The following is a 13,132-nucleotide window of genomic DNA, read 5'->3' as shown; positions in this document are numbered from 1 at the left end:
AAGAAAAAGGGGGAAATTCTTCAACTATCCACTCCCTCGTCAAAAAGGTAAATTTAAAGAAACTTTTGGCATCTTTAAATAAAATTCCGATTTCAAATTCAAATGAACTGCGGAGAAAAAGTAAAGAGAAAACAGAAGAAGGGGTCAACTTAAAAATAATCAAAACCGAGTGGCAAAAAGTATAATTTAACCCGAAAAATAAACAAAAGCAAAAAGCATCTGCCGAAAGCATGAAACAGCAGCCGCATTGCGGGCATTGTTTTCGCGCTCCTCCTCCAATTGTACGACCACCGATGATCTTGTCCCTGTCTCTGCCGTCAAGTAGGAGTTAGCTGCTGACGATGGAGCACCACCAACCTTTGCTGCAGCGATATCGCCGTGATCGTCGCAAGCTCTTAGAATTCCTCTTTTCGTCGGGTCTCGTGCGAACGCCGTCCGGGTCAGACTCCGCCCCCGCGTCCGCCGCCTCCCTCTCCCACATCGATTTCGATACTATCAGCGCCGATTATGTCCTCGACTGCGTCAAATCTGGCAAGTCTCTTCATTTTTTCTTTACCTTTTTGCTTCGAATTCAGCTGAATAATAATACTTGAATTTTGGTCTAATTTTAGCTCATTTTTTGTGTTTTTGAAAACTGTTTTGGAAACAGGTGGAGTGGTGGATATATCTGAAGCAACCAAGAAGTACTTTCACGAATCTTCTTACCCTCTAATGGTAAAACTTGACTATCTAGTGAATATGTTTCTCTTCTAAGTTTTTGAGTTTCAAAATTGCGATTCTTGTTTCGGTTCTAGTTGTTGGTTTGCTTTTGTTCGAGAACTGGGCGAAAAGCGAGAAATGTTTCAACAAAAGCTATTTAAGAGAGATTAAACATATCCAGAAACTTTTTGGAGGACTTGAGTTTACATTTTATTACACTCTGTTAGGATTAATTTTCATTATCATTTGCTTTTTTTATTTTTCGGGCAGATTCAATCCGAATTAGGGGATTCCTTTTTTCTAGTTTCTGATCCAGAATCATCTGGATCACCTCCTCGGCGTGTGCCTACTCCCGTACATGTGAACCGGACCGCTAACAATGCATCAAGTTCATCCGCACAGCTGAATTCTTTGAGTGTTGAGGACAATGAAAAGGCTGGTGATGACTATGGTTTCAAATATAGAACCATGCCAAGTGCACCTCCAAAGCATGTTGAAGAGGTTAAAGTGCTACCGTTGGGATTGCCTCATCTAAACACAGGTATTGGTTACTTTGCCTATGGTATTTATGATAAATTAGTGTGTCCTACAATTTGATATGGTCATTTCTGAAGAAAATGTTATGAAATCAGAGGTTCCTCAAATGATAGGCAGCATCTTCTTTTCTAGTGATGAAGTTATCCGCTCCACGATTTATTTTGTCTTTTTTTTGTTTTTTGTTTGTTTAAGATGTGTATATGTATGCTGAAGTTCCTTCGACATATTAAGTTTTAAGTAAAACTGTAACATAGCTTCAGAATTTTTGAAGGATTGTCGGATGATGACTTGCGGGAGTCAGCCTATGAAATATTGTTAGCATCCTTGGCAACTTCTGGGTAATCTCTATTTTCTCCTTTTCTGTGTATGTGTGTGGTGAAACTCATATTTCTTTCATGCAGTTATGTAATTTTGAGATATTGATTTGATGTAGAATCTGTCTTTTACCCTCCATTGCTCTCTTGTTGTCTTACTCTTTGCCTTTCTATGACAGGATTGTAATATGTTCAGTTGAGGATAGAAAGAAGCAAAGGAGTTCGAAATTGCTGTCACGATTGAAGAGTAGAAGGGAAACAACAAATGTGCAGTCTCAACCACTTGAAAGAGATTTACGGCTCATCCACACCATCCGTGTGCAAATGCAGGTAAACTTTATTAAATTCACTTCGGAGCTGCAATTTTATGTCCTTTATGGAAAAATGCAGAAAGATTTCCAGTTTGATGTATATTCTGCATATATTAAGGATTCCCATGTCTGGAAAGTTGTTCAAATTTATACATATCACAATTCATAACCGAATGCACTCATTAATACGAATTTATATAATGTTTTTTTAAACTTTATGCATCACCTGATATCGTCAATTATCTCTGACTTTGAATTCGAAACAGTGTACTTTGAATTTATACAATTATCTGCTGGGAAAGATATATGATGTGTGTCTTACTCTTAGAACAGTTGGGTGATATATTCCGGAAATACTTTCCAACTTCTGTGAGAGAGAATGAAGGTTATTACGAAGGTCTAGCTTATACCAGTCTAATTTTAAGTTATTCTTCCATAGCTCTACCACTTAAATAAAGAGCTTCTAGAAAGAAGGGGTAAAGAAAAAGCTTATGCAAATATATATTTACTTCTGTTTGTAGCTTTCATAATAGATAGCTTTTAATGACATACATGCCCCTATTACCGATTGCAAACACCGATGTGTTGAAGAGAAGGATATTTCTGTTTCTCACTCAGTTTTCCTTTCTTGCTCAAATACTTTGACTATTTCATTTCAGAAGCAATTATTTCTTCTTTGGTAGATTTCAGAAGCGATGGATGAAAGCACTAGGCAAAAGTTGATGCTGTTAGCGTCAGGGAGAACGCGGGCACAAATCGATGTTCCTCAAATCTTGTTGGGGCTTGTAAATGGAACTTTTAAGTCTGATTTTCCAAATGAAAAGTCTTATATGCAGTGGAAGAATAGACAGGTATGTTCAACTTTTGAATAGTTTAGAATCGAGTCCTTTTAACTTCAGAATTGGCTAGAGCAAATAGGTGAACGTGGTAAATTGTCATATTAGTCAGACACCCTTGACATGTTAGTTAGGCAAAAACTCATTGACCAGGAATTAGTTTGAGTGAGACTCATATCACCATGTACTTTGAAAGACATGTTGTAAACTTGTAAAGCTTTAAGCGACCTGTCTTTGCATAATGTAATACTGGTTGGCATGTGATTGCATGAATTTAGTACCTCAAGCAATAGCCCTGTCAGTAGGGTTAGGGTAGACTAATTACCAAACTTGTAAACATGCTTGCCTTATCATGAATGTTCTCAGTTTGGGCCTTAGGTTGTCTGCCGGTGAAGAATTTTAGAGTTGCCCTGACTTGAAAGGTCGACATATAAGGCATTTCCGCAGTGACCTTAGCAGTAGTTTTTTCTGTAACTTCTAGGTAATGTACAATGGGCAGTGTCAAAATCTGTTCGCCTGTTTAATTGTTTAATCCAGAGGTTGAGGAATTGATAATTGACAAGATATCTACGTAGTTCTCATCATGCTTTTGTTGTACTTAAGGATTTTAAGCTTTGAATTGATGTATTGTTTTTCTACTCATTTTGTAGGCAAGTATATTAGAAGAACTTCTTTGTTTTTCTGCTAACCTTGTAGCACATGATAATCGAGCTATTACGAGTGCTCTTGCTATGGTCAGAAATGCAAAGGTGTGTCCTCGTGAGTTTACAACATTGTAGAAATGGTGAATCTGAAATTTTGAATACTTATTGAGAGGTGCTTATTTTGTTTATTTTAGTTGTCCCGACAATTCAATAATGGCTCTGATTTGTTATCTCGATATTGCAGGAATGGGACTTTATGTCTCTTTCCGAACGGGCTGAGGTTCTATCAGTTATCAAACAGGTGGCTTTGAAGTTCTCATCTCTTCCAGGGCACTTGGGTATTGAAAGTGAGACCTATTATTGGACTTCTGGGTATCACCTGAATATTAGACTTTATGAGAAACTACTTCTTGGTGTGTTTGATGCTCTTGATGAAGGCCAGCTAATAGCGGTAGATATATCATTGTCTTAATTTCAGTTAAGCAATTTCTTTTTATGTCCTTGTAGTTTAATTCTGGTGAAGCTCAAATTTGCTGCTTTCATCCTATTAGGAAGCCGATGAGTTCCTGATGCTTTTAAAATTGACATGGTCCACTTTAGGCATCACTCAAAAATTCCATGATGCAATATATGGGTGGGTCCTTTTCCAACAGGTAAACATGATATCTTTAACGTTTAACATTTATATAGCATGTTTCGCGAATCAACTTTATAAATGCATTCTTCAATCTGGATTGAATTATAGTAATCATTTATCCTTCTTTAAATTTGTGTGGGCTTTGTTGTGAAAGATGTTACTTTTATTGCATTATTAGCACACTGGGTGAACAAAAGTCTGTTTAAACAGCCTATATTAAATTCCGACAGAATAAAAACTTTTTAAATTTTTGGAGTAATGGGTTGAGTGAATCTTGCACCATCAGTTTTCTGGTTACCAGTACCTTTGTCCTTCATTTGCCATTCAATGCTTAATACCATCTCGAATAGTTATCTGAGGCAAGTTTCTGTGTTGAAGTTTGTTGAAACAGGCGAGCCTTTGCTGTTAGAATATGCAACAGTGGAGTTGCTGAAACTTATATCAGCTAAAGGTGATGATAAGAAGTTGAGGCTATATAGCAACAGCCTGCTATGTTCTAGGCAGTGCAATGACAGCGAGATAAAACTTAGTTTGGTTGACGCTGTCTTCTACTCAATAAGCATCTGGTGTGAGAGCAAACTGGAAGACTATCATCTCCATTTTAGTCAGGTTATATCATGTCCCATTTTGTTTTTGGTTTTATGAAGAGAAAACATTTCAATGCAGCATTGTGTACCTGCAATCTTTACTTCTTTTTCTTCACTGTGGTTTTTTTTTTTTTTTTTTTTTTTTTGTGCCATTTAAATCATTGTATCAGTGTTACTCAAATGTGAAATGAAATGGCGGTCGTCTGAACATTGTAACTTCTTTGTTAGCCAATGTTTACATGTATCATTTTTCTTTTATGTCCTTCGATGTTTTATTAAAATTTACATATTGCAACACTTTTGGATTTCCAAATGTTACGTTCTAATTATGAGATTTTTATTTCAGCAACCTTATCACATAAAGAGGGTGATGAGCTTATTGTCAGTAGTTGGCATTTATACTTTTGGCGATGGTGGTGATAATAAGGTTAGCCTTGCTGCACTCCTAGCTAGTAATGCGAACTTGTGGTTTTAAACGAATTATAATACTTCCATATGTCTAATATGGTTACAATTGTTGCTTGATTAAATATTTAACTACACAAAGCAGTAGGTAGGGTTGTTTTCTTCATGTCTGATGTTTTTATTTATGGGATAAAGAAGCTTGGCGGTTGGACTTGAGTTGGAGTAATTGAAAGGATATATAATCTCATGAAAATTTTCTTATATGCAGTTGAGCAGGTTGAATATTCCAGATGAGGACACTGCTAAAATATTTGAATCTTATGTGGAAAGGTCCATTGAAGCAGCATACAGGCGGGTACGAAATGCTTATGATTTCAAGTTTGTATAAAATTTAGATTTCTATCTGTTGAAAAAGACAACTGTTTATATTGTTAGGCAGCAAGTAACGTAGAACATTTATCCAAAGTGGAAAAAAAGCATCCCTTGGAAGTACTTGCAAATGAACTCAGGTTGATATCTGAGAAAGAGTTCAATGTCTTCTACCCGGAGATATGTAAATGGTGTCCTAAATCTGTGACGATCGTGGCTATGCTATTGCACCAGATTTTTTGGGGAAGACTGGTTTGTTTTTGCACCTTTTAATAAATGAATTATCAATCTATTTGCAGCTGGTATGCTCTGAAACTTGTGATTGATTCGTTGTGTTGTTGTGTAGAAACCATTTCTTGATGGGGTGTCATCTCTCTCTGAAGATGTTAAAGCAGTTCTTCCAGCTGCTGATTTATTGGATCATGGCCTAACTCAGCTATATAATCTTGTTGATGGAGCAAATAGCAAACATTTGTGCCATTATCCGGTTAGTTTATGATTTATATATTTTATTGTTATATCTCATCCATATATACCAACCCGGAAAAATGAAAAAGTACAGAATTCTACCGAAATTCTTTTGCTTTTGTGTGTAATTATGCTTTTATGTATCTGGAATTTTGGTTAGCAAATCTACTAGCCTAAGATGCCACTTAGGTCTATTAACTGAGTTTCTGAATTTCAACTGCAGCCATGCTAAATGTTATATGAAAAAATTATTTCAGTTTACTGCATTCTTCTTTATACGTTTATGTTTCTTTCTGCTTGCATTTGATTTTACTGCTGGTAATATAATCATTCTGTTGTGTGGATTAGGAAACATTTGAGATCTTTTCTCCCCATTAATGCCTTACATGGGCAGATGGTCACTCTGTTCTGGAGATTTCAGGAACTTGATAGCATTCAATTTAACTTAAGCTGTGCATTTTGTCTGGTGCTTGTTGGACACTCTCAGTTTTGAAAAGATTTGCACCACATGCATTCTAGAGCGCTAATATGTTCCTGTGTTCTTCAGCTTTTATCCTTTGTTGTAATTGATAATTCAACTTTAATTAGATGATAAGTCAAAGAATGATCTGTTTGTGCTTTTGTTTTTGAGCAGATTGGTGAAGTTGCTAAACCTCTCATTCTTGATTGGGTGATTGCTCAGCATGAACGTATCTTGGAGTGGACTGGACGCGCATTTGATCTTGAGGTTGGCTCTATGTAGACTTGAATGGTGCACTTTAATCTTTTCCCTCCCACCTGCCTGGGTATACAAATGCACTAAATTAACAGGGAAAGATAACGTAATAGCTTAATAGCTTGTCAAACAAACTGATAAGAAGTTAAATCCATTTATCTTCTTGCCGCATAATAGCTGATCAAACAAACTGATAGTGTGATACTAGGCAACCATTAGGTAATGTACCACTTTTGATTAGCAATGTTGGTGATCAAACTGTAAGACAATGAAGCATTGGCGTTCGTGTGTACTTGTGCATGTGAGAAGGGGAGCATAAGATGAGGGCAAGGAACAATTTGTTAAATTTCTCTGTCTTCCCCTCATTATTTCCATAATTTGGGCCTGTTCTATTCTTCTTGAGGTGTATAATCAATAGTTCTAAATGGATGGTATTTAGGGATTAGTTGGGTTGATCCCTATGGTGTTAGCAAGATGTAACAGTGTCTGGCACAAGAATGAATGAATGTTGCACTGGTTTCAAATTCGTGGATAGTATTTATTCTTTTTCTTCTATTTAGTCCTAGATAAGTTTGATTTCTGATGTATGTGTTGAGTATTTACGTAACTATTGGTAACCACTTAACAAGTTTCAAGTTTGGACATGCTTTAAGAAGAGAATGTCTTCTCTTCTATATAATGAGTACATTATCTTTTGAATTTTTGTTATGTGCAGGAGTGGGAGCCTTTGTCGACTCAGCAAAGACAGGCAGCATCAATAATTGAAGTATTTAGAATTGTAGAAGAGGTATATATTAGAGCTAGAACGTGGTTTGTTGCACTTTATTGAACTGAGAATTCCTTTTTCTTCTCTGACTGTTTGCCATGTTTCCATGATATTTCTGATAGAGATTCACTGAATCGTCAAGAGATATGAACAAAGAATTGAGCTCTTTGCATTTCTCTGTTCCTTTTCTCCTTTCACTTAGAAATCTTCTCTTAAGTGCCCAATGATTATTATATTTTCCTCTTATAAGAAATGAATCTAATTGTAATTTACATTTACTTAATAAGAAAAAAGATAACTCTCAGTATTAATTGTTTTTAATTGATTTTGAGGATTACCCCATTGCACCGTTCTCATTATTTCTTTAAAAATATGTCCAATCAGCTTTGATATTTATGCCATTTCATTGCTTTTTTTTTTTCTCCAACTTGCAGAGTGTGGATCAATTTTTTGGTTTTAATCTCCCTATGGACATCACGCATTTGCAAGCTCTGTTATCTGTTGTCTTCCACACCCTGGATAACTATTTGGTGAAATTGCTCGACGAGCTAGGTATTGAACGTATTACCATACTTGAGATAATGATCGTGATAACTTATAATCAATTTTAGCATGACTTCACAGTTGAATTTGATTTCCGTGGTTTTAACTTATTTTCTTTTGATGTTGGGCCAATGTGTGAAGGCATGGATGATGCTTTCTACTAGAAAATGATCTTGATGGTTAATAACGTAATAGTATCTCACTGTTGACTAATACATTTAAAGTATAATGAGGATACTAGAAAAATTCCTTGACAAAATTTCTGAATGATCTATCAAGTTTGAGGACGTGACTTATCAGAAAGGAAAAAAGGAAAGATTTTGCAGAAGGACGCAGTTTGTGCAGCAATAACTATCAGACGATACTTTTGCCTGATCAAGAAAAATGAAGGACGCTCACCAGAAGTTTTGAATTTGTGCCAGATTTAATTGAGACTTTTGAGAAATTGAGAACTAAAACTTTTTGCTAAAGACGTCCACTACCTTCAATATATATTTACTTCTTTGCATTTTTGTTTTGTTGTGATTTGGTGGTAAACAGTTATATGTTAAGAATTATTATTTTTGTGTGGGTGGGATGGATGAAATAATGAGGCTTTTTTACTAATATTTATTCCTTTGCTTAATCTAGAAATGGAAATAGGAAAGATTTGCTAGCTGACTTTCTTGGGATTTACTGGCTATTACAGAAAGGCCTCTATATATTTTCTGATGATATTCCAAATATTACTGTAATTTATTGCAAGGAGATCTAGTTTCTGGTATAAACATTCATAATGGCTCCTGTGCAGTTGAGAAGAATCATTTATATCCATCAGCTCCTCCATTGACTCGTTACAAGGAGACGACGATTCCAGTAATGAAGAAAAAGTTGCTTGAGTGTATGCCTCTGGATGACAATGTGTACAACAGGTTGAATAGTTTGACGATACCCAGACTCTGTATCAGACTGAACACTTTAAAAGTGAGTGAATATATATTTTTTTTGTACACCCATTCTTTTTTCGCATTTTTTGAAAGTGATTTTTGCTGGAATGGTTAAATTATTTTCTCTGACGCCAGCTAATTTATCCTTTTCTCTGATGGTTGTAATATTCGTGATGGACCATGTAATTATTTCCTCATTCGTATCAAAATAATAAAGATTTCAGTAGCTAGAGAAAGGGTGGGATCAAAAGTATTTTCATGAAATTTATGGCCAAAAAAGAGAAAATTCCAGTTGATGTAGTACAAATGAAAGTGCTTTTGAACTTTAGATAAGAGACTTGGGATATTTGAGCTTATAAGCCCAATTTTAGTAGTGCTTGGTAATAAGACTACAAGACCCATTCAAAAATAAATAGAAGATACCGATGGGGATTAATATGTGTTTACATTGTTTGGTAATTTGTGAATTTAAAGGATGAATGCTCCATTATAGTATATAAGCCATATTAGAACCCTATTGTTTTATTAAACTGAAGCCCATAAGAGTGAAAGAATAGGAATATATAGGAACGATGAAGCTTGAAGGTGTTGTCACCGCCCCTAATTTTGAGGGCACAGATGTTGGGGTATAACTACTAATTATATGACATGGTTGTAGAGGAGAACTAATGTACCGTAAACCATATTCATGAAAACTAACTTAAATACCTGTGAGATATTTATTGTAGTCAAGATCTTTATTCTTTAGTGGGATCATTTGTAACTTCATATCCTCAATTGTGATTATAGAACCTCCACTTTGATGTTACTTTTATTAATTATTTAAACAATGGTTTGTGTTTGTTTCTGCAGTATATACAGAAACAAATAGATATCCTAGAAGATGGCATCAGAAAATCTTGGGCACTTGTTAGACAACCCGTTCATAAAAAATGGGGTAAGTTACTACTCTACTGCGGTATATTGGTACTCAATGATGTCTCTTTAATCTATAGTCAGGTAAGTCGTAGGCTTCGTGCTAGGTATAAACTGTAGAGTTTTCACATGAGGAAAAAAACTAGAGAAGCTAAAGAGGGTGGTTTTTATCTAAAGATATCCTTGACAGTTGCTCAACCTGTTCAGTTCGGTTATTTGTTTTTGCATTACAGATGACATACTTACTATTGTTATGATCATTTTTACTTGATCAGACAAGGAACATTCTTCAAGAACAACATCTAATGAACAAGTCGATGAGCTCTTTGTCAACACCTTTGAAATTATCAGGGACACTGCAGCAAATGCTATCAGCAAACTTTGTGACTTTACTGGTGAGTGTAATGTTAGTTTGCATCCACAATGCCTTTCTGTGAATTAGCTTTTTCATCAACCCCCCGAAGGTGCTAATAAAAGATAGCGAACTTTTTTGTTTTAGTTCATCCATGCAGTATCATTTTTAACAAAGATATTTGTCTGCATACTTTTAAAGTCACTTTCCTTCTTTGTAACTGTTTTTCTACTGTGGATTTGTTAAACTTCACCATTAAGCTTTATCTACAGGCTCGTTTTACTTAATAGGGATGATTATCTGATTACTTTGAAGTTTGTGATGGCATTATCAATTACGGTGGCTTTCCTATTCACATCTGGCAATAGGCTTTCATTCGTAGCTACACTTCATATTTGAATAGCATCTACAAATATTAAGTTCCACACATTAAGGGATGGGGTGATTCAGCCATACAGGTTGTCTTAATAAAACCTGTTAGCCCAATCTGCTGTTGCTTATCATTCTGTATTATTGTTAATGATATTATATGATATATAATTATTTATTATTATATATCCTTTAATTTGTTTATATCTAAGACAACTAAGCTTGGTGCAATTAAGGAACCTACTTATTTTTTTGCCACGGAAATAAATCAAATTGACTTTTAACTGTGTCGATGTGAAAAATGATTGAAGACAACTAGGCTTAATCTTGTTTATTAAATTCATTTTTCTAGGTGCAAGAATCGTGTTCTGGGATCTCAGACATGCATTCCTTTTTGGTTTGTACTGTGGTAATGTTCAAGGTGCTCGTTTGGATGGTGTTCTTTCACATATTGATGCTGTAAGAATTAATCTCTCTCTCTCTCTCTCTCTCTCTCTCTCTCTCTCTCTCTCTCTCTCTCTCTGCAGACTCACATGCCTATTACTTTGAGTTGTTGGCGTTTGTGGATATGATTTCTATGAAATATTATCAAGTGCATTTTCTTCATCTTAGAGGCATTGTTGTAGGTCCTTGGCCATGTATGTGGGTTTATTGAAGACTCTCTTCGAGATGCTGTGGTTTCAAGCATTTGTCGGGCATCACTGGTATGTCTCGTTAAACTAATCATTTGTGGCCCTGTTTCTGGTGGTTTTAATCTTGCATCATATGTGGTTTAGGAAGGCTTTGCATGGGTGCTGCTCGATGGAGGGCCTTCTCGTGCATTTAGTGATTCAGATATTGCACTGATGGAGGATGACCTGACCACACTAAAGGTATGGGTTGCCGCTAATATTTCAAACTCAACGAACTACAAGAATGATCTTCAGAACGCTGGAAATTCCTCCTGTCTATGTCACACATGCTTACCCACATATTCATTACATGTCAACATATAATCATATATAAACATATGTGGCTTTCTAATGGAGTTGTGCTGCTAAACTTCCTAGGAATTTTTCGTAGCTGATGGAGAAGGCCTTCCTCGATCACTAGTGGAGCAGGAAGCAAAATTGGCTGAGCAGATACTGAACTTGTATTCTTTTCAGGTTTGGTCTATTGTAATAAGAATTGTATACCCTCTCAAGTGAATGACTGAAACTGGTAGCGTGACGCAACCTCTGTTTCTGTAGACTGAAACGATCATCCAAATGCTGATGGCTGCAAGTGAACAAATATCATCAGGCTTAGATTCACATGATCAGAGTCACATGCGTTTACATAACGCACACACTTTGGTACGGGTTTTGTGCCATAAGAAAGATAGAGAAGCCTCCAAATTCTTGAAAGGGCAATATCAATTCCCCATGTCATCAGGTGATTTTTTCCCTCTCCACCGGTTTGATTGCATGAAATACCATTTTGAATTGCTTTGGGTTATATATAATGATCCGCATGCTCATGACAAAGTGGGATTTGGCCAAAATTAGAAAGGAAAAATGTTGGAACAAGTGGATGACGGTTTAATTGCATGAAAGATCAATTTTGAATTATTAGAGTTATAATACATAATGATTTGTATGCTAATGAGAAGTGGATTTTAGCCAAAATAGGAAGGGCACTATCCACATGTTCATTTTTACTTCGCACACACCCCTCTTAATTTTTGGCTGTCGGATTGAATAAATTGAAAAAGATCAATTCATTTGACACAACTTTTTGACGAATATTTTTTTTTTCTTTGAAAAGAAACTGGTTCAGGAATGTAAATCAAACTATTTTATCTTCAGAATCACAGGAAAAATCGTAGTGGAAACAGGGCCTGGAACTATTCTCCTGAATTTGTATTTGGAATTTTTACTTTAAGCTATTCTGTTTACTGTCTTCTCTGGTCTACCTACAGCCCTGCAACCGAAACTCTTCTCAGATCATCGTTTAATTTGAGCTTTTGCCTTTTGTTTGCAGAGTACGAAGACACTCCATCAACGGATCAAACTTCAGGATCACCTTTCAGATCCGATCTTACAAAGCGAAGCACATCGTTTCGTTGGAATACAAACAGCCCACCTAGTTTGAAGTCGTTTAAGAAGAAACTTCAAGAAGCAACATCCGAAATCAGGAACGTAGCGTGGTAGAAGAAACTTCGAGAAGCAAGCAACATCTGAAATCGGGAACATAGCGTGGTCGAAGAAACTTCGAGAAGCAAAATCTGAAATCAGAAACGTAGCATTATAGTGCACAACAAGAGAACGTCCGGTAAGGCCGCCGGTGTTCTAATTTAGATCCGCAGAGGAGGGCACAGTGTAGGCTCTTCCGTTCGGCAGAAGAATGAGGCACTGAAATTTGAGGGTAGTCAGCCAATTTCTTGTATCCGTACAGCATAATTAGCAAAACTACCACCTCTAATGTGATGCTTATTTGTGTGTTATGACATTCTTGCACACAAGGAACTTCCTTTTTGTTTTGGTTTTGAACAAACGATGTTATCTATGTTAAAGGGGGTGAGGGAGTGGGCTAAAAAATAAAATAAAATAAAAAAGAAAAAAGCAAAAAAATAAAATAAAATAAAAAAAAACCAAAATTGTTTGATGTTAGATTAATTTGTTCATATAATTTCCTTGTTCTCCAATATCATTTCTTTTACACTGATTGTGCAAGAGGAAAAAAATGAATGTACGGATATCACTTTTATTTAAAAACCCT

At 35.9% G+C, this 13,132-nt stretch overlaps 1 protein-coding gene across 2 annotated transcripts; it reads left to right on the top strand.

Moving 5' to 3' along the window:
- Window positions 1–164: 164 nt before the first annotated feature.
- LOC137710833 (DNA topoisomerase 4 subunit B (DUF810)) lies at window positions 165–12,907 on the top strand. Of its 2 annotated transcripts, none has more exons than XM_068449969.2 (26): window positions 165–531; window positions 650–714; window positions 970–1,240; window positions 1,508–1,574; window positions 1,730–1,880; window positions 2,545–2,712; window positions 3,348–3,446; window positions 3,586–3,792; window positions 3,893–3,994; window positions 4,357–4,587; window positions 4,912–4,992; window positions 5,239–5,325; window positions 5,406–5,591; window positions 5,686–5,826; window positions 6,442–6,534; window positions 7,238–7,309; window positions 7,723–7,840; window positions 8,622–8,794; window positions 9,610–9,694; window positions 9,948–10,067; window positions 10,746–10,852; window positions 11,020–11,097; window positions 11,170–11,265; window positions 11,443–11,538; window positions 11,623–11,806; window positions 12,395–12,907. In XM_068449969.2, the coding sequence occupies exons 1-26, from the start codon at window positions 342–344 to the stop codon at window positions 12,562–12,564; spliced, it is 3,438 nt and encodes a 1,145-aa protein (XP_068306070.2). In that variant the 5' UTR covers window positions 165–341; the 3' UTR covers window positions 12,565–12,907. The 2 variants fall into 2 exon arrangements, 1 of the variants encoding a protein (XP_068306070.2); XR_015963614.1 differs by having other exon boundaries at window positions 203–531; window positions 11,174–11,265.
- The last annotated feature ends 225 nt before the right edge of the window (window positions 12,908–13,132 follow it).

Source organism: Pyrus communis, chromosome 6 (assembly GCF_041283825.1).
Source record: "Pyrus communis isolate YQ-2024b chromosome 6, ASM4128382v1, whole genome shotgun sequence".
NCBI lineage: Eukaryota > Viridiplantae > Streptophyta > Magnoliopsida > Rosales > Rosaceae > Pyrus > Pyrus communis.
Note: the sequence above shows the minus strand (reverse complement) of the source record. Positions and strands in the feature narration are given on the sequence as shown.

Excerpts from the sequence above, each read along its gene's own strand:
- LOC137710833 (XM_068449969.2), top strand. The coding sequence starts at position 342 with ATGGAGCACCACCAACCTTTGCTGCAGCGATATCGCCGTGATCGTCGC. Across the intron at positions 5,326-5,405 it reads TTGAAGCAGCATACAGGCGG|GCAGCAAGTAACGTAGAACA; the intron begins GTACGAAATGCT and ends TTATATTGTTAG. Across the intron at positions 10,068-10,745 it reads CAAACTTTGTGACTTTACTG|GTGCAAGAATCGTGTTCTGG; the intron begins GTGAGTGTAATG and ends TCATTTTTCTAG.